The following is a 27,375-nucleotide window of genomic DNA, read 5'->3' on the forward strand; positions in this document are numbered from 1 at the left end:
AGGCTCCGGGTGGCAGATCTTTGTGAGGCCCTTGTCCTTTGTGCAAAGTATGTGAATTGAAAGTAGGTATTTCTGATGATTGACGAGAAATGCAAGAGTTATAAATAAATAAATTTAGAGATAAATATAATAAATAAATATTTTAAATAGAGTTTTAAAATATTATATTAGAAGATTTGTAATAGTTAACAAACATGAAGACCACAAATTATTAATGATGATAAACTAAGGTACATAAATGCCTTAAAAGATATACGCAGGGATTAAAAAATGATGTTTGCAGCTTTTTCTAAGACTAAAATCTTTAATTGAAAGAATAGCAAGAGCTGAAAGCCAATCTTGTGTCATTGAATTCCTCAAACATGTTTTAATAATTTTTAACCTCGAAAAACTCCTTTTCTGCAGACACAACTGTCACAGGTGGTGGCAATAATTCTCAGGACTACTTCAATAGTGGGGTACACTTCAGTTAAATTTTTTTTCTATTATATATTTCAGCACTGAGATAATGTCATCGTTTCCTTCATATACACGGATAAACATATTCAGTTCCTCATACAATTCATGTCCATCAATATCAGATGTTTCTCCTGCTGTTAGAGATATTTGCAAGTTGCTGCATTGCTTCAAAGTTCACAATCACTAATTTCCTTTCATCTTTTTGTTATACATGAAACCAAATATGCTCTCATGATGTTTAAGTGCCTCAAATCTAGGTTGGCAGCTTGCTTGTACATTGTTGACAATGACATAAAAATAGTTTATTTTGAAAATCTCTTCTGCAGGCAATTCAAGAGCTTCATCTTCCCCATCATAATCAAAATTTGTTCTTTTATGTCTCCTTCTCACGACTTTGAACTTTCTGTCAATATCATTTTCCTCGGCTATTTCTCTTCACTGATACCAAGGATGATTGGGAACCATTTTCCCGATAATTATCAAGCCAATGTGTAAATGCATCTAGGTGCACTTTTTCACTCTGCCACACTTTACTTAAAACATTTATCTTTGTAAGAATGTTAGACCTTATGACGAGAGCAACTACAAATTTGTAGGTAGTTATTTCCTTTTCTATAGAATGGCATTCACTAACCAACTGACAATCTGTTGTATTTTCTGCTAAATCCTTCAAAGTATCACATATATCGCTTAGTTGGTATTTAACGGCCTTCACTGATTCTACCCTGCATTCCCATCTAGTTTCGGAAAGTGGTTTTAGCGATAAGGATTTTACACGTGCTTTTAAAATAGCCCACCTCTGACTCAAGCTGGCAAACAGAGTGTACGGCCTTTGTAGCAAACCAAGAAAGATTTTGCTTGAACACAAAACGACGCTGCATCTCCTAGGATGAGATTCCAGCTGTGACTCCCTCAAGGTAAAAAAATAAGCAAGTGGATTGATTTCAAGTATACGTTTCTGGACACCACTTCTTTCTCCACGCATATTGGCTCCATTATCATATCCTTGGCCTCTTCAGTTTTGCAATGATATACCCAACTGTTCTAGCTCTGTGATTATATAATTAGTCAAACTCTCAGCTGTGGTTTTTTCGACGGCTAAGAAGCGAATAAAATGTTCTTCAATCTCAGCTGTATTTGTATTAAAAAATCTTATAATAATTGACAGTTGTTCAACACGAGAAATGTCACGAGTACAATCAAGAATAATTGAGTAATATTTATTCTTTATTATTTTGTCAACAATTTGAGTCTTCATGTGACTTGCCATTAATTGTATAAGCTCATTTTGAATATTTTTTCCGAGATAGTGGTCATTAATTGTTTTGTCTGTTACTTGTTTTTGGTGAAGTCGCACCATTGGATCAAATAGGGCTATTAACTTTACTAAATCTATAAAGTTGCTGCTAGTCTCACTTGAATCTGAGTCAGATATTAATTTCTCTTTACGACCTCTAAAGGCCAAATTGCGAGATGCTAAAAAATTTACAATTGCAAGTAGTCTTTCTAAAATATCTCTCCAATGCTGCCTTTCTTGTTCAATTTGAGTCTGGGCTAAAGAGTCAATAGTGGTACAACTTTTTAACCTGTTCTCTAAATTTAACCATTTCAACATACAATCTTTGTGCAGCTGGCTAGATTCAAGAGACTTTAGTTAATCACTCAAGTGTTTCCAATCACATACTCCTTCACTGGATCCAATTCTTGTATTTTCTAGTCCAAACGGCATCCTTTGTTTGTGAATAAATCATCCAGTGCCTGTAAAGTTTTTCACCATTAGCATTTTACTGTAATGATATTCGCTGATTCACTGTTCATTATCATTTATGGGAAAAAACCAACTTTAACCCGGTTTGGACCTCTTAATACAATCTCAGTTTGGTCTACATAAGTAATTGTTAATGGCCACAAACCTGGGTCATTTTGAGGATTCAGGTTTTCAATTCTGCCAGTCATGGATGTAGACATAGACTCAGATACGTATTCTTGGCTGGACAGTGTTGACGGCGGCGGTGTAAGAGAGAATGATGATGTTGACTCATTATCCTCACTATTGTTACTAGGTGGCACTGGCACCCATGACAATGTTGAAGGAATAATTTCAGCTGGGTTAGGGTTACAGTGCAATAATGTATCACTTTCAGTCAACGAAGGGTTTTTAGAGGTTTCTTGACCATCATTTTTTATATATTTATATAAAGACCCATGTAGATTTTCTTCTACCTGCTTTCTTTTGATAGCTCGTTTCCTTTTTGAACTACCTGACTCAAATGTTTTACCAGTATCACAATCACACAAACTCATTTCATAAATCTTGTTTTGCACATAAAACTAATTCAGAAATAATTTACAAGCAGTTTTACACAGTTTTTTTAATAATTCACTCTTTACCATAAGTACTGTTAAAACTAAAACTTAATATCTTTCACAGTAGGCAAATAAACATTAAATGATATGTGCCATACAAACGATTATGTAACGCATACAGCTGGTAGCAAAATAAGCATAAGGTGACAAGAGTTGAAAATGAAATGAAACACGGGGATTCCCCAAGCATAAATTGTAAACACGATGATCACAAAAGTAACAAAACCATGTGTTCAAGTGAGTTTTCTAATGCGTGAGACGCAGGATTGAAATAGTAATAAATTTTTCAAACATGTTTTACAGTCAAATTACAAAATATATTATTATTTACTGATAAATTAATCAATTTTGATATTGTAATATTACTTTTTATATGAATGTGAGATTGAATAAATCTATATGAGAAATTTTATTTAGGCACTTATTAATATTAATATGTACTGTACTATGAATTAATCAAATTTATTTTATTGTTATAACTAATAACTAAGGATTAAATAAAAAGTTCTAAATATCAACTTTTTTCTACTCGGGTTGCTGCACGAGGCCCGGGCGATTGCTCTGCTCGCCACCCCCTAAGGCTGCCACTGTCCATATCTGGTCATATCTTTCATCTACCTAACTCTGTTCTTGAGGTTAAGGAAAGACTAACATAGACGGACAACAATGGAAATTTATAGGTCTACAACTTTTTGCAAATTGCATAATAGATTGATGTAGAAATACATATGTATGTAGAAATGTTTTCAATAAATCTGAAACTAAAGCTTAACTGTCAAAAATAATTTTAATCTCTAAATATACAGTATATAAACTGATGATAACTAACATATTTAAGACCATTTCTTTAAGATTTTCTTTTGGTCTCTTATTTGCACTACAAACAAAGAAAATTAAAATCTCTCACACACCAAATGGAAATTTTCCATATTTTATCACAGATGTGTTACAAGTTTGCAAGATTGCACATCAGTAGCCCAAAAAAACAAGTAGGAATAACTTGTACTTTATATTAATAGATTGTCTGAGGTACAAGCAATAGTGAGTATTGAAGTACAATACATGACTACATGCAAAGCATGTAAAATAATCAGTATACCGATACATGTTAAAAATTGATCTTTGGAGGCAAATATTTTGCAAAGGGTCAACAATTCTGGAGGTGGGTCGAAAACCCTCATTCAGAGTGAATCTTACCATATCGGCTGGCATCCTGTTAACAGAAAAGTACCTATAAAATTTACTATTTACACAGACCTGTTATATAAAATAGAATATTTTATACAAATTTGTATGGTAATTCTTAATATATTAAAAGGATTTTTATATAATGCCTTTTAAAATTTTTTTTATGAAGCAGATGAATTAATTTCAAAGAATGGCTTCAAAACTGTTGCCACTTGAAATGTAGACAGTCCCCTTCTCTTTGTTTCATTTACAGCCCATTTCATGAGATGAAAATTAAATTCTTTTTTAGTTCCATTTTCAATTGCCATACTAAACAGAAGTAATACAGTATCTGTTTTGGCAGATAAAAAAGACTCTGATGTTAACACTCTTTCTGGTTGCATAGCATAAAGTTGCAAACAATTATCTGTTAAAATATATAAATCCAAACAGTAGGCTGTGTCTAAAATTTGACAAAGATTCTCACTATTTATGACTTGCAGACACTTTTGAATGCAAATGTTAACAAGAGATGATACAAGGAAAACTCTAGCTGCATAAAGGGTTTCCAAACAGTCTGATAAATTCTCAGATTCTGGTGTATTGTTCATGTAGATAAACCTAGAAAATAAATATTAATACTTGAAAAAATGTAATCTAAACTCTCAAACTATATAAAAAAAATTTATCTTACTCCTTGTAATATAACAATAATTTATGCAGAGTTTAACAAACATTTACAGAATTTTCTATAAATTTTGTTTCTATTTAAGACTCATTATTAGGAATTTAAATTTTGTTAAAGAATATTTCGGAAATATTGTAAATGTTTTGTTAAACTCTGAAAGAATACTTTAATGCCATAATCTAACCACCTCTGAAAAAAAATGCTTTAATGATCACAGTTTAACATGCTAGTCATACTAGTAACTATTAAAAATTAATTAATTTTTAAAAAACAATCAATCAAAGAAGAAAATTATCATATTAGTGTTTATTATTGTAATTGTACTAGTAAATTACATGACAAGACAGATGGATTATATTATGTTCAGTAAAGTGAAAGTACAATAAATAAAATAACTACTAAGAACAATATTTTACTAAAGAAATATTTAGTATACATCACAATACTTCTGGTATCAGAGCTCTAAGTGACAGGTGAGATTGAAAATAGTTAAAAAAATAATTAGAATTCTTTAAAGTAACCAAATGGTAAAGAATGGTTACATCAAATGCACTCAATAGCTACACAGCAGTTAAATATTCATTATTATTATTGTATTATCCTATCTATCCTTACTATGAATAATGATCACATTTTAACGTCATAGTCAACAAATTTTTCAGATTACATGATTTAGCAAGACAGTTAGAAACATTGTTCCACAACTGTTCAACTGTTACATAGCTGTTGGTGCAATGAGTGTGCCTAATGTTCTGTTTCAATCAATTTGGCCTAAGCTGGCTATTTCTATATTAGGTGGTAAGTCCTAGTAGACAAGTCCTGCAAAATGAGGAAATGAATCCAGAGAAAAAAGAAAAAATCTTTATTGTTGGCCTGATTTACCTGTACACAATTTACACACTTTGTCTGTGTTTCAGACCATTCGGTCTCTCATCAGCAGACCACCACCACATACTAAAAGCAAGATTTAAAAAAGGGTTACAATAATGATCGATAATAATTCATTGTACAATAATACTATTAAAATGACTTACATTATTTTGATCTCTAATAACATCGAAATATAAAAAAATAACAACATAAAAATCTGTATTATGTCTCTGATCCTGTATATATAACACAATAATTTTAAAGGATTCATATTTAACAAAGGGGGTTATGAAAACATTTTCTTAAAACCAACATATCCATCACTTCTCTTTGCCTGGACCATTATCATGTTTCTAACAAATAGTTTATACGACAATAGTGGAAACTTCTGCTGGAAACTGGTGACAAGCTTCTGCCTGCCATCTAGTGGTTCGAGGAGATAACTACACTTCACTCCATTTGTACCATGTGTATAAGGAAATTTTTTGGGTATTAACATAAAGTTTTGAACTTATTATATCTCACAATAAATAGAATGGCCAGAAGAGGTGTTATTTGCACTATGTATGGCTGTTTTAATTACAAGATACAAAGTGATCACAAATTGTTTTACAGATTCCCTAAAAACAAACAAGTGTAAGTAAATTAATAAGCAATTTGATTGTTTTCATTTATATCAACATTTCTCCTTTAAAATATTGTTATCATTCAACATATGTGTTTATATGTTGAATGATAACAAGCGGATGATTAACCTTTATGCAAGATATGTGTTTATATTGATTTTTAGATGCAGTGGGTTATTAAGAACAGGAGGACTGATTTAGACAAGATTTTGAAAACAAAAGGGCCAAAATATTTAAATAGAAATTATGTCATGTGTTCCAACCATTTTACAGAAAAAGATTTTAGAAACAAAAATCTCTTAAGCCAAGGGTATGTAAAATTGTTTATTTTTTTCACTTAATATAATTTAATGGTGTTCTTTAGGTACCTATTTTTTTCGTTCCTCTCACTGAATTAGAAGTTTACAATCTAATGTTGAACTTATTGCTAATTGTCCACACACACATTTTATTTAGTTTCCTATCAATGCACTTGACTAAAAACTTGTTTTTAGTTAATACAAAAAATTGCATTGACACAAAAAATTACACACTTGGAACCAATATACGGTGTGATAACATTGAAAAAATTTGTTTTTTCAATGTTATCATGCCGTATATTGGTTCCGAGTGCATAATTTTTTAAGTTACTGTGGTGGTGAGTGGTTATTTAGAATGATCAAAGTGTAGTTGTAAAAAGAATGTTGATATATTTGTGTTCAAATGTGTTTTAATTTAATGTAAAAATGTTTTATTTTAAAAAATTGTTTCAATTTTATTAAATTAAATTAAAACTTCAGATTTTAATTTTAAAAAATCTGACTCTTATTGCATTTGATTTTGTTTTATTGCTATTTATTATTCCTTCCTTTAAATCACTATCCATTCACATTTCCTGCTAAATAAAACTATAATTCATGTTTTAAGATAATAAAAAAAAAAAAGATAAAAAGATTATAAAATATTTATTTCGTTGCATTTTTGCAAGTTTTGTTAAACTTTACATAGTCTGTGGTGTTAGTGTTCTACTCAAACCACTAGATGTCACTAGTTTGCACTGTCGCCACTACCGTACATGCTAATTCACAAGAGTTTCCACTATTGTCGTATAAACTATTTGTTTCTAAGTACATTTCCTCTATAAATGTATTAACCCGCCACCCTTGACTATAATACTGTTCCAGGAATGGTGGATTTCTCTTCCCAAGTTGTTGTTAATTCTATTGCTTTGTCTTTTAATGTACTGTACATATGTTCATATAGTTGCCTTTTATAATTATTGCTTTGGAACAGGAAATAACAGAAGAAAAATATGTAGTTTACAATCAAATGAGTATACTACATCTTTTTCTTCTGTTATTTCCTGTTCCATGCAATAATTCATAAAGGCAACTATATGAACATATGTACTGTACATTAAAAGACAAAGCAATAGAATTAACAACAACTTGGGAAGAGAAATCCACCAATCCTGGGACAGTATTATTGACAGGGGTGGCAAGTTGACACATTTATAGAAGAAATGTGCTTAGAAATACAATAATGGTCCAGGCAAAGAGAAGTGATGGATATGTTGGTTTTAAGAAAATGTTTTCATAACCCCCTTTGTTAAATATGAATCCTTTAAAATTATTGTGTTATATATACAGGATCAGAGACATAATACAGATTTTTATGTTGTTATTTTTTTATATTTCGATGTTATTAGAGATCAAAATAATGTAAGTCATTTTAATAGTATTATTGTACAATGAATTATTATCGCATTATTGTAACCCTTTTTTAAATCTTGCTTTTAGTGCATGGTGGTGGTAAACCTGCTGATGAGGGACCGAATGGTCCAAAACACAAACAAAGTGTGTAAATTGTGTACAGGTAAATCAGGCCAACAATACAGATTTTTTCTTTTTTCTCTGGATATGTTTCCTCATTTTGCAGGACTTGGACACCGGTATAATAAGTCCTAGTAATACGATCTGTCCTAGTAGACATTTAAATAATAAAATTGTATAATAAGGACACAAAGGCTTAAGAATAAATACTGTATCTATTAATTCTAGTTGAATTTTTAGAAGTTTATATGCTTTGAAAAAGTTCAAATGTTATAAATAAAATTTGTCTGAAAACAAAATGCAGGCAGGAAATATATGCTTTGGGGGCTCATCTAGCCCATGGGCCATAGATTGAAGACCTCTGTTCTGAACAATGTGCATGCCCCACAAAAGCACCAAACTGTTTTACTTACAGCAGCCACAAAATGGATGGAGCTGAAAAGAGCAATTAAGCTAATAATTAGTTAATTACACAGTTTGATCTAGAAGTAACTACCATATAAGGGCTGTAAGCAAAAGACATCTGCTATTAATCTATATTGTTTAGACAAAAGTGTTATGAACAATTAAGTACACTTTATTCATTTTAAATAAAATAATTACTAAAAACAGAGACAGGATATGACTGATCTTTACCATTATCAACAAGTGATAAGTATCCAAATAACTAGCAACATCATTGCTATTTATCTGAACTTCTTACCAACTATTTACACAAAATGACATTGCTACTTTTTTTTTTTTTTAAATTAAACTCGATACAAAAGTAAACTTGAATTTTAACAAAAAAATCTTTTTAAAAATAATAAAACAAAATCAATTTCAATAGATAATAATAATAAAATGGCAAAGGGGAGAAAACTGTTTTGCAGAAATTATTACAGAAATTAATCAAAAATACCACTAAACCTATAATTTTTGTGAATGCTGAATAAAAATAATAATAATTTGAGAATTTTATTATAAATCAATAATTGTTATATATCTAATAAAAATAAAATATTAATGCTTAAAAATTAATGAATAAACAAAAATACATGGAGCATTTTGGCTATGTATCATTTATAAAAATATTCTATCGCATTAGTTCAATTGTTAGTGTAATTAAAGTTTTGTTTTTATGCAAATATTGAGCTTCTTAAGAAGGCACTCCACTGTCAATAATACCTGGCATGCATCTGTGGTCTTGTTCAAGACAGACTTTTCAGTGATTGGAGAATTCTATCTGAATGTGCAAAATTTTTTCAGTGTATTATACAGTCAAACCTGTTTTTGTGCGGGGGATAGGGACCGCATAAAAAAAGTCTCGCGTAGAAAATAACTCGAAACCGTACGAAATAACTAGGAATTGCTTTTTTAACTCCTTGGGCCTTTTTCTGCAACACCTAATGGGGAAAAAAATCCTCTAAGAATTTTAATTTTTATATTAATTAATTATTTCCACTTAAATACCAATCTAACATTAAAAAGTTAAAAATAATCGTTAAATAATGATTTTATTTGATAAATATAGCTGCAGGAAGTGTTATTTCATTTAACAAGGCATGAAATTTCACACCTGCAGTCTAAAGCTGGAGGGGAGCTAACTTACCGCATCTGTTCAAATATAACATAATATTTATGGTTTTTATGCTATTAAAATAAGAGGGGACCGAAATAAACGTATGAGAAAAAAATTTTTCTGAATAAAAAATGAAAAAACCTGCTAATGTCATAGAAAACAACCAATAGAGTTTTTAAAAATTTTACAGGAGTCAATTATGTTCCAATTTGATTGAAATTTTCATATACTGCACAAAAAAAAATTGCACAAAACAAATCGCACAAAAAAAAATTGCACAAAACAAATCGCACAGAAAAAGACTGCACAAAAACAGGTTTGAATGTCGTCACATATTGAGTACCTACTTGAAACTTTGCTTGAAATAAATTATTTTATTATTAAAAGTCTTAACACACAAATTTTATTGAACTTGTAATTAAATTTAGAATGATTTTTTGTCCAATTCTGACTTTTTTAATGTTAACTCATATTAAATCTTCTACCATAAACTGAAATTTTTATAAATTATACATAAAAAAATACACTTTTTCATACATTTCCAGCACTTCTTTATAGTTCTAACAAAAGTTAACTCATTTTAGGAAACAACATTAATCAAAAAATTGCAATCTCATGTATTTTTTGTTTATTCTTAACTTTTAACTAAAAATATAAACTACATTTCAATCAAACAGAAATTACTTCTATACCTTAGTAAATTCATAAACCCATTTTCTGAAACATCTAAAACATCAAATGAATCCTTCCTTGCAAAATTTACTTCATTGTAAAAAGTTGCTTTGAATATAGGACTTGCCAGAGACAAAACAAAACTATGACCAAAAAATTTCTTTTCATTAACATTTAAAACTGTGTCACTATATAACTGATTATTGAATAAAGTAGCCATTCTTTCTTTTATTGATGACAATTCATTTTCTTCATTCTTGGACTATTGAATATTGAATATATGAAATATTGAATTAGAAAGTAAGAAATAAATATATAAATAAAATACAAGGCGTGTCCGGAAAGTAAGTACTGTTTTGGAAAAACTCGCATAAAAAATCTTTTTTCAAAACAAAATTTATTTTTACATGAAAGAGCATGTCAGAAACTATTTTTCTACATAGTTACCACCATTGTTCAGACATTTGTCATATCGGGAAACCAACTTGTTTATACCCTCTTCAAAGAAACATGCCGCCAGTGAAGACAGCCACTGCTGTTTTGATTCTGGAGTGACATGACAAACCCAAGTTTCATCACTGGTAACAATTTTGTTTAGGAAATCATTACCCTCTTCACTGTATCGGGTAAGAAATGTCAAAGCACTTCCAAGTTACTTCGTTTTGTGGACATCCGTAAGCATTTTGGGGACCCAACGGGAACACAATTTGCGATAATTTAAGCATCTGACAATCTCATGCAAAACAGTTTTTGAAATTTGTGGAAACTCATCACAAAGCAATCTTATTGTGAACTGTCTGTTTTCACAAATTTTCTCATTCACTTTTGCAACCAAACCATCATTGACAACAGAAGGCCGGCCACTCCGTGCTTTGTCATGAACATTGGTGCGTCCATCATTGAATTGTCGAACCAACTTTCTCACCATTCCATCACTCATTACATTTTCACCATAAATCTCTACAAGTTGACAATAAATTTCAACTGGCTTAACATTCTTTGCATTCAAAAACCGTATTACAGAATGCACTTCACAGTTGGCGGGATCGACAATCGTCTTGAACATTTTGAACACTCACTAACATGTGGAAAAACAACACAATCCGGCTGTAATGGCATCACTGGACTGACAATCAACCAGAAACACGTATGCACAGGCGCTGAACTGCGATACTACCACTGCGGTGGCGGTAGAACAAAATGGTACTTACTTTCCAGACACGCCTCGTACATTACATCTAATATAAGAATTGTGTGAAATATTAATAGTAATGACAAAAGAAAGCTTAAAATTTTAATTAGAATTATTATTTATTTGTATAAATTATACAATAAAACTTAAAAGTCATTTAACTACTGTAAATTAATTCTTAGATGTTTCTAATTGATCAAAAAAATAGGTTATACAAGCTTTTGTTACCATTTCTATTATGAACCACACTTCTGATATGATATTGACCCATAGCCCACTGCATAAACATTCTATGATTGTCTGAAACATCTTAAATGTTAAATAAAAGTAAAAATATTTACTAATACAACAAAAATTAAAGTGAATTGATGCTTATGTTATGTATGGGCATTATAAATAAATTCCTAGCCATTATGAATAATGACAAACAAAATTGGGCACTCTAATAAATTCCACATTCTTTATCATAATTTATCATATTGATAAGTCATTATAAATACTATAGTACTATCATCTGTTGGACAAAGTGACAATAATGATTGACCATCTAATCAGTGCTTGTGGTATTGTCTCTAAGTATATCATATCAAAAATGATATTCCAGAAACTTCTTTTAAGTTGATTTTCATGATTAAATTATATAATTCTATTAATTAATAATATTTTTTTGTTAGCATTATTTTAATTAATACTGTTAACAATACTTACAAACCAAAATAATTTTTAAAAGTAAGTGAAATTTTCATAAATTATTTTGTTGAAAACTATGTGCAAAGTAATTGACAAAGTATACTTACTTGATAATGATTCTAATTATTATATGGTGTCTTGATTATTAAAGAATTTTATGTAATTAATTAATATACAGTGATTCTGAAAATGAAGAACCCAAAAAATGTCTCTGCAGATTTCCTTAGTAAAAGTTTGGTGACGATAACCGAAATCGTTGATCAAATTGTAGCAAATAATCAAGATTTTGAAAGGAGTGAAAAAGCAAGATGAGGTTTTTTGGATGCAATTTCCTGCTACCGACATTTGTTTAAGGAAAGAAAAAGAAAGCAACAAATAAAACTATGCAAAAAACAAGAATTTCAGAAGAGCCAGGACCTTCATCACCAAAATGAACTTTACATTTCTGTGTGCATATGTTTATGTGTTATTTAACATATATTATTATGCAAATTAATATAGAAATAACTTAAAATAAAATCTGTTTATTTTTGGTTGCATGTTCCCCTTTCCCATTTACTGTGTGTTAAAATGATTTCATTTAATGCTGTTTCATTTAGTGCTCTGTCGTTTAGGAACATGTCCTAAGTGCTAAACCAGGTCTTACTGTAGTAGTATAACCTCTGGCAAAAATTTATGGAATCAGTCAACTTAAATAATTTAATAAATAAGAGCTATATCTTCCACAACTGGACTGCTCTGTAACACTGAATACACCACACAAAAAACCTACATTCTGTCCAATAATGAGAAATTAAGGAAACTGACATTTTAAACCTGAAGCAAATCTCAAGAGGTCAAAAATCTTCCTAGTTCTCTTCATTTCTTGTTACTGGATGGAACTTAAGTTTTTTTTTTTTTGGTGGTGTATTCAGTGCCAATTTAATTAATACTTTGTCCACCTTGAGCTTTTATAACAGACTTTAATTCTTTCAGGCATGGATTCCACTAACAAAAAACAATACCCTGTTTCCCCGAAAATAAGACAATGTCTTATATTAATTTTTGTTCCCAAAGATGTGCAAGGTCTTATTTTCAGGGAATGTCTTATTTTTTGTATGGTATGGTGGCTTCTGGTCACCAAGGGGAGCTTACCACAGCACACTCAGGACAGCATACGGTATGGTGGCAGGCAATGGGCCTCTCGATGCCTTGCTTGCACATTTACAAGTGGCAGCAGCGGAAAGGAACATCAGGGTTGGCGGTTGGTGACGGTCTTCATGTCCTGCATGCAGCTGCTCTGCAATGGACAGTGAAGGTAGGGGACAATGGCAGTGGGCTAGAAAGAATCACATGTGCATGCTCTGGTGTTCTGTTTGGCAGGCATGCTTCCAAACGAAAACTTTGCTAGGTCTTACTTTCGGGGAGGCCTTATATTTAGCAATTCAGCAAAACCTCAACTAGGTCTTATTTTCAGGGAATGTCTTATTTTCAGGGAAACATGGTATTCACTGTTGAAAGCTTTCCCAAACAGCAGTCAAGAGATCCAATTTGCAGCATTGTACCAACTTCTTTAATTTCCACCATGTCTTTTCTATTGGGTTAAGATATTTTTGGTTATTTCTTGTAGCATAACTGAAAAAAGTGAAGCCATAAATTCTTTTTTACCTCTATGTCTGTACTATTTTATATCTGTCTATATTACATATATATATATATATATGTAGGACTTTCTTTTCGTCTTGTCTCCTACTTTTGTAACTTCGCTTGTGTTTAGTCCAGTAAAGACACTTAATTGCTTACTAAACTAACATTTAATTGTGACACTAGACATTACAATTAACGACATAAACATTGAACACTAAATTTGAATCGTCTCGTCTTAGTGGAAAAGAAAAATGAAGTCCCGTCTGGACTCGTCTTCCGTCTTCTTCCCGCCTTTCCTCTCAAACGTCGTCTGGCTACACCCAAGTCTCGCCCCGTCCCACTCTCGCCTTCGTCCCTCGCCGTCCGATGGCGCCCCGCCTCCCACAACTCGGCCATCCTGCAATTTTCTCCGTCCTCGGAGAGACGACTGGAAAATTAAGAAAAAGAAAAAAACAACACACACACACACACACACAAAAACATAAGAAAAAGTTCTTGATGTCAGTCAAGGTCAATGGGCCATGGCTTCATGTGGTCAGCTGCAGTAACAGTCGCATTAGGCCCCTCATGATGACCAATTTTCTCAACCGCATATCTATCCCTAGGCATCGTCGAGGTAACCTTGTAAGGCCCAAAAAACTTAGGTCTTAGTTTGAGTCCTGTCCCATACTGAGTTCTTTGAATGGCAACAAGGTCGTTAACCTGATATTTGGGAGCTGGTTTTCTCTTCTTATTGTAAGATTTACGATTTTCCTCCTGTAGTTTCAGGATGTTTTGTTTGGCATCTTCTCGGATCTTGTCTCTATCTTGCATCGTAAAATTTAAAAATTCTTCCTCCAAGATCTCTTTTATTCTTAGGTCTTCTTTATTTTTCATTTTGGTACCGATCAAAATTTCGAAAGGTGTATATCTGGTACTACGCGTTGGTGTACTATTGATGATTCTTTGGACGTCTGAAACATATTTGTACCACTTTGTAGCGTCTTCTTGCGCGAGTTTCGCCAAAACGGGGATCAAGATGCTATGCATACGCTCTATCTGTCCATTTCCTCTAGGGATACCTGTGGCGATCGTAATGTGCTCAATCATCTCGTTGGTGCAATAATCGCTAAATTCTTTGGAGGTAAAAGCAGTTCCACGATCCGTGACAATACGAGACGGGTTTCCAAATACCGCTTGTTGGATCCTCAACTTATCCAAAGCATCTCGTGTAGTTGTTGACTTAACGGGGTAGAACCACACAAACTTAGTAAAACTATCTACTACCGTGAATATGTGCTGGTAGTTTTTGTTCGTTGAGGGTAGTGGTCCGAGAAAATCTACATGGTATGTGCTCAAAGGACTGTCTCCCTTTGGTATAGGATTTAATAAGCCTTCACCTTTCCCCCTTTTCCTATTATATAGTATGCAGTCAACGCAGTTCAGTATGACGTTTTCTATGTGTTTTCTAGCGTTTGGGATATAAAAATTGCATTTTAGAAGATCCTCCGTCTTCGCCGCTGCGAAATGACCTTTCCGATGTACGTGTTTGATTAAGTCAGTTTGCATCGACTTGGGTACAACGTACAGTTCTAGTCCGTTTTCGTATTTGTATAGAACGTCATTTTTCAGCACGTAGTCATTTGTCTCTCCTTTTCCCACTGAATCTTTAAGAACTTTTATATCCTCGTCAGTATCCTGCGCAGACACAATCCTTGTCGTTATTTCGTCGGAAGAGCGCGTAACTAGTAAAACTGTATTGCGGCTTAGTGCATCTACATGTTTCATCTGACTGCCTTTCCTATGGACAACTTCATAGTCAAATTCGTCAAGTAATAAAGACCATCTTGCTAATTTTGGGGTAAGCTCCTTCTTTCCGAGTGTTCGTTGGAACGCAGCACAGTCCGTAATTATTTTAAATTTGGAACCCAACAAATAGTTTCGAAATTTTTTCAAGCCCTCGATTATCGCGAGTACTTCTAACTCGTAACTGTTATATTTTTCTTGCTGAGGTGATGTTTTCCTACTCATATAATTAATCGGGTAATACTTTCCGTTGTCAGCTTGCTGTAGCAAAACTGCTCCGAACCCAAGGCAACTTGCATCTGTATGCAATTCTAATGGAGCACCACGCTTGAAAATATGGAGAACTGGACTTTGTGATAGCATGTCCTTTAATTTTTGGAACGCTTCTAGTTGCTCTGAACCAAATCTGAATTTTACTCCATCCCTAAGTAAATCACTTAAGGGTTTTGCTATCTTCGAATAGTGGGGAATGAATTTCCTAAAATAACCCGTGAGTCCTAGAAAGCTTTGAACATGTTTTACGGTTTTGGGTTGTGGAAACTTTTGAACGGCTGCTGTTTTAGTCGGAGAAGGTCTAATTGTTCCGTCTTTGATGACATAACCGAGAAATTCTACTTCGTTCTTTAAGAATTGACATTTCTCGAAATTAAGTTCCAACCCATATTCTGAAGCTACTTCCAGTACACGCTTCAACTTTTCTAACCCTTCCTGTGCGTTTGATGACGGTATTAGGATATCATCCATATAAATTACTACAGTTCTATCTTGTAACAACGGTCTAAACACATGGTAAATATAACGTTGAAATACGCTTGGGCTATTACACAAGCCAAAAGGAACCTTTAAAAATTCGTACTGGCCCTCGTGTGTAACGAAAGAGGTATACTTTCTACATTTCTCATCAATGTCAACATGGAAAAATCCATTTTTTAAATCGAGCGACGTGAACACTTTTGATTGTTCCAAACGATCTATCACATCCTCAATCAAAGGCAAGGGGAAGTGATCTCTGACCGTTTTCCGATTCAACTTTCTAAAGTCGACGCACAATCTAATTTTTCCGTTTTTCTTCTTGCATAAAACTACTGGCGCAGCGTAATCCGAACAACTAGGTTTGATTATGCCACCGTCTAGCCATTCTTGGATTTGGTCTTCTACTATTTTTTGTTCTTCGAATGACATTCTACGTGGGCGATGACTAATGGGGATTTCGTCAGTTAAAATAATTTGCATCTTCAACCCGGTATCCTTAACCTTATTTGGCTCATAGGTTGTAATTAGTTTCATCAAATCCTGTCGTTGTTCTGTGTCCAGAATGTGACTTAAGTCTATCTGACAATCGGTCGCATCTGCCAATTGACTCAAAAAGCATGTTTTTTCGCTCTCAGCTTCTGAGGGATCAGTTAAATCATGCTCCCTGTCGTCGGTGAACGAAACATGGTTAAAACGGTTCAATCTGCCCATATCTGCACTTGATTGTATTTTTTTGCTTCTATCGTAAGGCATCGAAAATGTATCAGATTTGGAAGTCAACTTTTCTTGTTTATTTGCGCCGAAGTCGTTTGTGTCACTGACCACAAGGGGTGGTCGCTCGCCAAGTGATTTAATGTTTTGAAAACCGTTTCCCTCTCCCTTCTCAGAGGAATGCGAAAGGGACATCTGCTCCTTTCTAGGGGCGTCATCTGATCTAACGAGTGTTGATTCAGCTGCAGACTTTCCATCGGGAACAAAAATTCGAGTATAGTTAACACGATTAGTATTTTGACTTCGCTTTCCCATGACTTTGAATCCGTAGTTTGTTATAGAGAAGTTCAGTTTATTCAGAATATCTGTTCCTATTATCATAGAATTACATAGATCACCTTCTACCACGTAAATATTTGCAGGAAGAGAGTATTCGTCGATCTTTATTTCGCTTTCGAAGAAACCTAACGGAGAAACACTATTCCCATCTAATCCAATTAAAGATGCATTATCTGAGTTTAATTTCGGAGTTCCTACTTTTTCATAAAAATGCCTCGATATCATCGTTACTTCCGACCCGGTGTCGACGAGTCCTTTTGTTCTTGCACCTAGGATTTCAGCATCCGTTTCAATCTTGTTGTTACATCCAGAGAAATGGCTTAGTCCCATTTTGTTTACTTCTTTTTGAGGACAAGCGTTAGCTTTATGGCCGAATCTTTGGCACTTAAAACATCTAGTACCTTCAGATTTATACGAGCAATTACTCGAAATGTGACCAATTTCGTTACAATTAAAACATTTGACAGTTTTACCGTCATGCTTACTCCGATAAGGCTGGGGTTTTCGATGCTCTGTAGGTAGATTCGGTTTAGACTGAACCGAACGAGAATACGCAGACCGGATCTTCTCATACACTCTCAACTTTTCACGAAATTCTGTTAAATTATCTGTTCCGTATAGCATCGCTTTGTTGCTGGGTATGTCACGTATACCAGAAATAACATATTCGATCAACCCGTCAGGTTCAATTTTTCCATGACTAGCGAGTTCTTGCATTTTAAAGAAATATTCTTGCACAGATTCATTGGAGAGCATTTGGCGTTTAGCCAACATACCGTGCAATCGCGCTGAGTTATATTTACTACCAAATTCCGCTTTTAATTCCGATTTCAATTTATCCCAGGAATTAATACCGCTTTGACTTTCGACAAATAATTTCGCTAACCCTGTTAAGGATTGTTTTGCAAATATAAATTTATGTAAATCGGACCAAGTCATCATTTTAGCAAAGTCTTCGAATGCAACCAGCCATTTATCGATAGAACAATACTCACTACCATCGAAAGGTTTGATTACGTTTTTCACGTCATGAAAGTTAATGGAAAGTTTGCTCATATCCGAAACGCGCGGACAATTATTGCCAGGTGAATCATCGACAGACTGAACTTCTAATACATCTTCGTCTTCGGTATCAACGTCTGCCAAGATCCGATTTGATTGCAATGATCTTAAGTCAGAAAGAGAAAGAACAAGCCTTTCGACGATTTCGTCTTTAGTACCGTCATATTTAACATTTAACAAGTTGCACAAAACAACCAGATCGTTTAATCGAAAGTTCTCATTAATATATTGCACTTTCTTTTTTAGGTTTTCGTCCTCTTTGGATGGAAAATTGAATCCACCAAAGGTTCTCAATCTTTTTCTGTTATTTCTATCTCCAATCTCTTCGAATACAAGTTGATGCAACAATTTTATCGAATTTGTCGAGGCCGACTTTAGCGTTTCGCCGATAATTTCTACGAGCGTCGCCATCTTAAAATAGAATTTTAGAATTACTCACGGTTTGCCGAAATGTAAGTCGAAGTTCTTCCGGAGGTCTTCGGACTGTCCACCGTCGAAATTTTAACAAAACAGAAATGTCCGTAAATGTCCAGTGTACCTACAAAACCAAAGCACAGTTCGTCGAATCTTCTCGAGTTGAGCCTAATCCACATCCAAGCCTATTCCTATCCCGGACGAGCCCCCACTTTTGTAGGACTTTCTTTTCGTCTTGTCTCCTACTTTTGTAACTTCGCTTGTGTTTAGTCCAGTAAAGACACTTAATTGCTTACTAAACTAACATTTAATTGTGACACTAGACATTACAATTAACGACATAAACATTGAACACTAAATTTGAATCGTCTCGTCTTAGTGGAAAAGAAAAATGAAGTCCCGTCTGGACTCGTCTTCCGTCTTCTTCCCGCCTTTCCTCTCAAACGTCGTCTGGCTACACCCAAGTCTCGCCCCGTCCCACTCTCGCCTTCGTCCCTCGCCGTCCGATGGCGCCCCGCCTCCCACATATATATATCACTTTCTACTTTGACCTTGTTGAAGCGGAGCATTAGCGAAGCTTCTTCTGTCAGGCTTACAGAATTGTATTTGTTTTCAAAATCCATTTGATAGATTTTGATTAAACTTTGCCATTTTCCATTAATTGTGATGCAGAATCCAAAAGTGCAATAAAAAATGGGGGTCCATGACTTTGTTTTCGAGATATAAGGTGGTTTATGAGTGTGCGTGACAAAGATAAATTGCACAAATTGCATGATTTTTAATGGTCGCTAGCATGTCTTGTAAGGGGCTTATACAATTTAAGTTCATTCTCAAAATTTAATGGATCAATTTTGATAAAACTTTGCCATTTTCTATTAATTGAGACGAGGAATCCAGAAATGTAACATGGGTCCATTTAAATGTAAAAAATCCAGCAATGAATCACTTAACTTTTCTTGCAACATTTAAAATTCTGGTAGCACTATGTTACAATATGCCATTAAAAAGAACTGTTTACATTTTTAATTATTATAAAATGGCAAAAACCTTAATTTTGAGGATAGGGAGGGGTTTTATAAAAAATTGCAAATGCTAATAATGAGTAAAATTGTCATTAAGTCCAACCCTACTGGAGGTACACAACCCCTGTTATCTCCCCACTCCGTCAACCTTAAACCACAAAATTTAATAGCATGAATTTTTCTAATACACAAATCTTTCTGCAAAATTTCAAAAATGTTTGAAAGCACAGGAGTTATTAAGCTTTAAAGAGGGTAAACAAAATTGTGCCACATACACACATTAACATCCATACATCAGTAGCGTGCCGTGACATTTGATGATAGGGAAGCTGTGTTTCTGTAAGAAGCCGACTTTCAGGGGCAATCAGTTAATTGCGCGTCAGTAATAGTCTAGGGTCCACTCGTACTGTACATGGGTGGTGGCTGTAGAGACGAAGACGGCAAGTAACTGACAAAAACCGTTTATTTTAACATAAAATAAACATACACTATGTACAAAATAGTTTGCTTTAGGACAATCAGCCGTTCGGACGTCATGAGCGTCGATGTGGTTCTTCGATGGTCGATCGAAGGTGGCCCGGGGACAGTGGCGTTGACGAGTCTGTAAGGCACGGGGAGACTTCGTCCATTGGCGTCGGGGACACGGTCTAAGTCCGAAGTGGCACGGGTTACAGGTTGGCACAATAGACGAGAAATTGTTTTTTTTTTCTTGCGCGTTGACACACGGCGTTTCGGTTATTCGGAACGTTAACCGATTGCCAGGTGTCCTCGATTGTCGGAAATTATATCAATCTCCGTTCTTTCTTTCGTCCATTTTGATTGGTCGTTCTCCCTCAATCACGCTTCCCGAGTGGTTGGTCCCTCGTTACTAAACGTAACGAGACTCTTACCCAGAGAGTGAGAAAAGTCAAAATCGAAGATGAATTTGATCTTCCACCGATCATAGGACGACTTCCTTCCGCGATTTATGGTTTCTGCCTGGCAGTTTGACATAAACAATGGGTGTCCGACTACAAACGATTTTTACCTATGTTTTTTTAAACTAATAAATTTTTCTCTAAATTAACCGTTTTTTCGCGTCTTTCGTGACGGGTCAGACCTGTCCGGTACATGACATTTCTATAAAAGTTTTAAACAAATAGTGGAAATGACAAAAACAAACAATTTATGTATTTTAGTTCTAAAATACAAAGAATACATACATAATACAAATTGATATGATACAAACAATGATAGAACAACTTGTTTTTTGAATTTTTTATGAACGAACTCTATTCGGCGATTTTTTCGCAAAGTCGTTAATTATTTTATCATAAAAGTCGCCGGTCGTCGACTCCATCAACGTATTTAAAAGCACTTTTTCTATCGAAAGCAACACTAGCGACAATTTTTCCTCCGACCGAGTGTTCCTGGCCAATGTATGAATTTGCTTCGTGGTCAAAAAATCGCGCTCGACAGACGCACCGGTAGATGGTACCGTAAAAATGAATGATATTAATCATATAATTCTTTTAGTACGTCTTTGTTCGGATCGACATTAATTATAATATGTTTTATGTCTGAAGAGTTACTTGTCAATATAGTCCGGACACGAATATAAATATTGCGATTCACTACGTAATTTAGATAAATCAAAAAATTTCCCATAAAATTTATTTAATTTAAAGTTTTAAAATACGCTTGAAAAAATTGTTAATAATTTTAATATTATGAAAAACATCTAAAAGTGATAAAAATTCTAAAGATTTTGTCTGAAAATCTGTCAATATAATTATAATTTTCTTTTAATTATACTGTAATTAAATATAACTTTGCAAAAAAAAGTACATAAAAATAACATTGAATACTCTCTACTTTTTAAATCTTAAACAATTCACTCAGTCAGAGAGCTCCCTACCTAGTGGCTAAGGGATAGAATCGTTGGAAGCGTTACGCGTGTGTAGTTTCCACCAGCTAAACCGGCTGAGGTTGGTGCTCTGTAAAGCGCATGCGCCAATGCCCTCTGGCTGCTTTACACCATTCAGTTATTCACGCCGTGAAAGCTGTCTCGGAAGCGCTTCCATTCCGCCACGGACATTCGAATATACAATAGCAATCTTATCGTTTTTTTCACATAGAGTATAGAATTTTTTAATAAGATACATAATGCAGTTATAATAAAATATTAATTTTAATTAATTCAAAGTACGATAAAATATGAAAATTTATATTTTAGAAAATAAAATTAAGGTTATTGGAAGGTGGATGCGGCGCTTCCACCGCTTCCAATGACGGCACGCCACTTAACCATACATACAGAAAAACTGAATGTTTTTGCATTTCATGACATTTCAAGGTCCCCTAAATCCAAAAATGTAAAAATTTTTGGGGAGGGGAGGTATATTTTTTGACCAATTGCCATACTTTCCCTCTGTTATCTATAACAGAGCCAGGAAAGTAAAAATAAGAGTCCATGACTTCATTTTAGATACAAAGGTATTACAGTGACAAGTCACTCTCTGATGGGACGAGCTCACCTAACGGAATAAAGACCTAGGGATCAAAAATAAAAACAGTATTACGTGGCCTAATGGAAAATAGGTGTAAAAAACAAACAAATCGTCATCAATTGCTTTGTTCTTGAATTATCTCTCTGTACCTGGCCAGTGCAAGGATTGTGTCTCCTGTGGTCTGCAGGTACGAGGATAGTCTCTTTTGTGGCAGCAAGTGCAAGTTCACTGATCCGCATCTGTCAAGTACTGTACAAGAATTGCCTCTTCTATGCCTAACAGGTGCAGGGATCGCTTCTTTCCTTACGGTTCCGCTTCAATTCTATCGCATATGACAAAGTTGCATGATGTCCTAGTTTATTAATAAGATTTATTATACTGGTGTAGTTTCTGATTAGCAAAGATAAGACATCTTAGTCAAAAGTCAAAACAAAATATATTTATTTTCACCTGAAAATAAATATATTTTGTTTTGACTTTTGACTAAGATGTCTTATCTTTGCTAATCAGAAACTACAAACCACACCAGTATAATAAATCCTATTAATAAACAAGGTCCAAGTAGACAGTATATAAAGAAATGTGAAGCTAAAAACCCTAAATTTTATAGTAATTCTGTAAGAGGAATTTTATCAAGAGAGAGAACAAAAATAGATCCAACTAAAGATGAGTCATCAGTTTGAATTACAAGATGGCATTTAAGATTCCCAGAACCATCAAACTTGTACTGCCATTCAATAAACATGTAGTACAGTACATTGTTGATGATCTCTCTATTCTTTATAATTTTTAGCTCATTTTACTTATGTTTAACTCTAGCTATGGCTTCTAAAAAAAAAAGCAAACACAAGTGTTAGTTGCATTAAATACCAATCCACTAGATGGGCATTAGATATGAAGGTTCATGCTCTGAACTTGCTCATCCTGCAATTCTTCCACATAGATGCTGCTGGTCGGGTGGTTCTCCTTGACTGCTGTGTCTTGTTTTTCCTTTTTCAGGTAGTGGCTATGTTCTTGGTATGGGTATCCCTCAGATGATCGGCAGTGATGGTTCTGCTCTAGGGTTGTTTGTGGTTGGCAACAGGCTTTCCCATCTTGCCTCCCATAGCCTTAAATCACCCATGTGAATCCGTTTGAGTGTGACGTTAGCGAGCCATTGCACTTACCCACTACTGCTTTCATCTATTTCGAATGATCACTCTTCTTCTCCTACCTGGACTGTAAGGCTCCCTTACTGTATCCTTCGGTTAGGATAATTATATTTTATTATATTTTATATTTGTTAATGTTACTTAATGTTTAAAAAAAAATTGTACTGTCTTGTGGTTTTTTTTTTTTTTTGTGTTTCTTGTCTTTGCATGAATTATTTTACATTTGGGTATTGGTGTTGGTAATTATATGTTACTTAAGTCTTAATGTAGTATTTATCCTTTGTGTATATAGATTTAAATTTAGCTCTCTATTTATATTATGATTAGTATAATAAGATATGTGTAAATGGAATGCTCAGAGGCTTAATGATACTTCAGTCAATTTTATTTCAAACTATAACTTGCTCTTTTCTGAAATTCTTCTACTTCACTATCTCTTCTCAGTATATATCAACCTGTTTCCCCACAGACTACCAAATGGGTAGGTCCCCTAAACATTGGAAAGTCATATTTGACAATCAAAATTACAGTAAGAATATATTGAAGATGTCTCTTCAGTGGTACCTTTTTCCAGTCCACTGCTAAAGAGTAACCTAAAAGTTAGGTCAGGTTAACTAACAATCTAAACTTTCCTATCATCTTTACCTATAACCCTTCAAATGGAATGCACTAGTCATTCTAAAAAACCATCAATCGGAAACTCAGAAAACATAAGTAAGTATAAATCTTTTCACCATATATACAACACAAATATAACAGAACCACTAAATTAAAAACCAAAATGATATAGATTAACTATATGATCCCATTCTGGGAAGAGTTTACACTCTTGTAACTCTCTGTGCTCTACAAGAAGAAAAAGTGCACCTTATTAACTGCTAATTTTTACAAACAAAAAAAAAAAAAATACCAACCACAATTATAATAAATCCAAATGTTTGTTCCTCAAATCGATTTGAGATTAAACATGAATGTTATGACTATGAATTCTGATTTTGTTATAATTGTATTTAATGATATTCATTAAAGGAAAAGTGTCATTATAGATATTTTAATTTTAAAATTTGCCAGGTGCTCAGCATTTCACATTAACGTATGGTTGAAATCTTAGGTGCATTCACATTGTCAAGGTAACATCCTTTAATAGTATGCCAATTTGATTTCATTCCAATATTTAATTTTGGTTTTTATAATGGAAATTGCAAAAATTACATCGAAGCAACGTAACAGAATACATTATCTTGAGAAAACGAGCACATCTCTTTAAATATACATAAACACATACGTATAAAACTTACCAATGAATTTATAACGTTTCTATACAATGCTTCTTTATCATTTATATAACGTCTTCCATGATGCAACATACCATTAGAAGGTTTCATATACCATCCAAGTAATTTATATCCAGCATCTTTGTTTTCACGTACAGAATCTCTATGATAACTTTGATATTTCGATCTATAATATCGCCTTGTACAATGATTAAAAGGTTCTCTGTTGATCATATTTTTTTCTCCTCCAAATACTGTACTTACTTCCTCTTCCTCTTGTAAGCTTTACACAGCAGCCACGTTTTATCTAGAAAGCGTACACTTTACGTCACAGTTACGCTTAACCGTTCATTCGTCAGTTTAGTATCTCGGTATACACTTTGCTACACCAGAGAGGTTGCGGCCGACCAAAACGTGAACGTCAAGCGCCGCCATCTTTAAATCTAGAATTTAGACAATGGCGTTTGGAACGTCGAGCATGGTGAGTAGAAGCTCGGCTTAAACTTCTTCATTTTATTGGGTTTAGGGTTGAAATTATGACATATTCTATTAAAATAAGAATTATTTAAGCATCCGTGAATAATAATGTAAAAAAATAGATGATTTTAATTCAGAAATTATTTAATTATTCAATATTTTTTAAAGCGATGTGAAGTGACCACAGAATTTCTAAGGCTGTGTTCACTTTTTATTTATTTTCACACAGTAAGCGTTTAATTAAAATTTTATTTGTAGACTACTCATGAGGTATTAGTCTTTTTGGATGAGTATGAAAGTGACGAAGAAGCCATTTTATTATATCATATGACTAAAGCTATACCTATGACAAAAGTAAGAATGAATTTAAATGAAATGACAGATTCTGATTGCTTGTTTTATTTTCGGTAAGTGATTAAATTAAAGTAAGAAATGAAAAAAAAAGGAATAATACTTATAGAATGTTATAATTTTAACAGATTTTCAAGAGACGATTTGTTTCACCTCCATTTTGCTTTACGCCTTCCATCTGTAATTATTTGTGAAAATGGATCACGTTCACTTGGAATTGATGCGTTGTGTATCTTTTTACGAAGATTAGTTTATCCTAATAGACTTGATGATATTTCTGTTTTGTTTGGGAGAACAAAAAGTGAACTTTCACGATTTGTACATGAAATACTAAATACCATTTACAGTAGCCATTCCAAATTGTTATCGAATATTGACGAAATAAAACTAACAAGAGAAAAATTAAAATTATTTAGCCAAGTAATAACAGCAAAAGGTGCTCCTTTGAAAAATTGTTGGGGGTTCATACATGGAACGGCACGTCCTATTTGTCTACCAAAAAAACATCCAAGGGTGGTATTCAGTGGCCGTAAACGTACACATTGTTTGAAATTTCAATCGGTGGTTACACCCGATGGTATGATTGCTAATTTATTTGGACCATTAGAAGGAAGACGTCACGACAGTGGAATGTTAAGAAAATCTAATTTGTTAGAGCATTTGGCAGCGATTCCTTGTTCTGAGAACGGGACCCAATTTGTTTTATATGGAGATTCTGGTTATCCTTTGCGCCAGCACCTCATTACACCATTCGGAGGTGGTAGTTTAACACCCGAGCAACAACTATTTAATTCAAAGATGAGTTCAGTAACAGAATGTGTGGAATGGGTATTTGGGAAAATAGTTCAAATATTTGCTTTTCTAGATTTAAAAAAAAATTTTAAATTGTTTCTTCAGCCTGTTGGTAAATTTTATATTGTTGGTGCGCTACTTGCAAACTGCCACACTTGTTTATACGGTAGTGAAACGTCAGATTATTTTAATTGTTTACCCCCCAAATTGGACAAATACTTAGAATGTAATCAATAAATAAATAAATAATTTTTTTTCAATTTTATAAAAACTTAGTTTTTATTGAAATTTTTCATAAGTAATTCTAATCATCTTTCCTCTCCGTCCTGATTCAGTTTGCTTCTCTCTTTTCTCTCAAGTTCACATCTTGATTCTCTCTGTTTCCTCTCTCAATCAAATTTTTCTTGTTCCAGTTTCAGTCTTTTCAACTCTACCCTCTACCTGTAGTTGTTCTTTCTTTAAGTTTAATTTTTGTTTCAACTAAAGCTATTGGTCGTAAGTATGAGACAAGAAAGTTTTTTTTTTTTTCTTTTTTTTTGAGGAATTGGTATCTTCATCTAAAATTAATATATTTTTAGAAAATGTATAATTATTATACAATTTTTGTAGTAATTATAAAGAATTTTTTAGCTTTTATATTTACCAGATGGAAACTCGGGATGATGCTCTTATGCCATCGCTTCATCCCTGACTTGCTGCCCAGCAATACAATGGCTTGTGGTGTTGATTTCTCAGTTGTTATCTGGGCCTCATATTTCTTTTTTATTTCTTGAAGTTCATTACGTTCTGAAAAGTCCTCTCCTGTTCCAGATTTTCGAAAACTGGGTTGATCATTCTGAAAAGAAAACTGTTTTAATATACTCTATTTAAAATTAAAAATAGGGTGGCAAGATGGCCGCCTACTACCTAAAAGTTAATACCTTGTCATAATACTGTAGAACTTTATTTGTCCTTTCATGGCATCTTAAACCATTGACAGCGTAATACGTTTGTAAATTTTCAGATATATTTTTCCAAGCAGATTTC

General features: G+C 33.5%; 2 protein-coding genes across 2 annotated transcripts; one reads left to right on the forward strand and one right to left on the reverse strand.

The window, feature by feature from the left end:
• Positions 1 to 3,594: 3,594 nt before the first annotated feature.
• Positions 3,595 to 25,154, reverse strand: LOC136978200 (BTB/POZ domain-containing protein 6-like). Its single transcript, XM_067273852.1, has 3 exons — positions 24,754 to 25,154; positions 10,242 to 10,483; positions 3,595 to 4,614 (listed from the first exon to the last, which is right to left on the reverse strand). The coding sequence occupies exons 1-3, from the start codon at positions 24,961 to 24,963 to the stop codon at positions 4,176 to 4,178; spliced, it is 891 nt and encodes a 296-aa protein (XP_067129953.1). The 5' UTR covers positions 24,964 to 25,154; the 3' UTR covers positions 3,595 to 4,175.
• LOC136978199 (uncharacterized) lies at positions 25,151 to 26,613 on the forward strand. The gene is made up of 3 exons (XM_067273851.1): positions 25,151 to 25,210; positions 25,465 to 25,613; positions 25,686 to 26,613. The coding sequence occupies exons 1-3, from the start codon at positions 25,187 to 25,189 to the stop codon at positions 26,584 to 26,586; spliced, it is 1,074 nt and encodes a 357-aa protein (XP_067129952.1). The 5' UTR covers positions 25,151 to 25,186; the 3' UTR covers positions 26,587 to 26,613.
• The last annotated feature ends 762 nt before the right edge of the window (positions 26,614 to 27,375 follow it).

This window comes from Centruroides vittatus, unplaced genomic scaffold (assembly GCF_030686945.1).
Source record: "Centruroides vittatus isolate TY-2023 unplaced genomic scaffold, ASM3068694v2 contig_5, whole genome shotgun sequence".
NCBI classification, from domain to species: Eukaryota; Metazoa; Arthropoda; class Arachnida; order Scorpiones; family Buthidae; genus Centruroides; species Centruroides vittatus.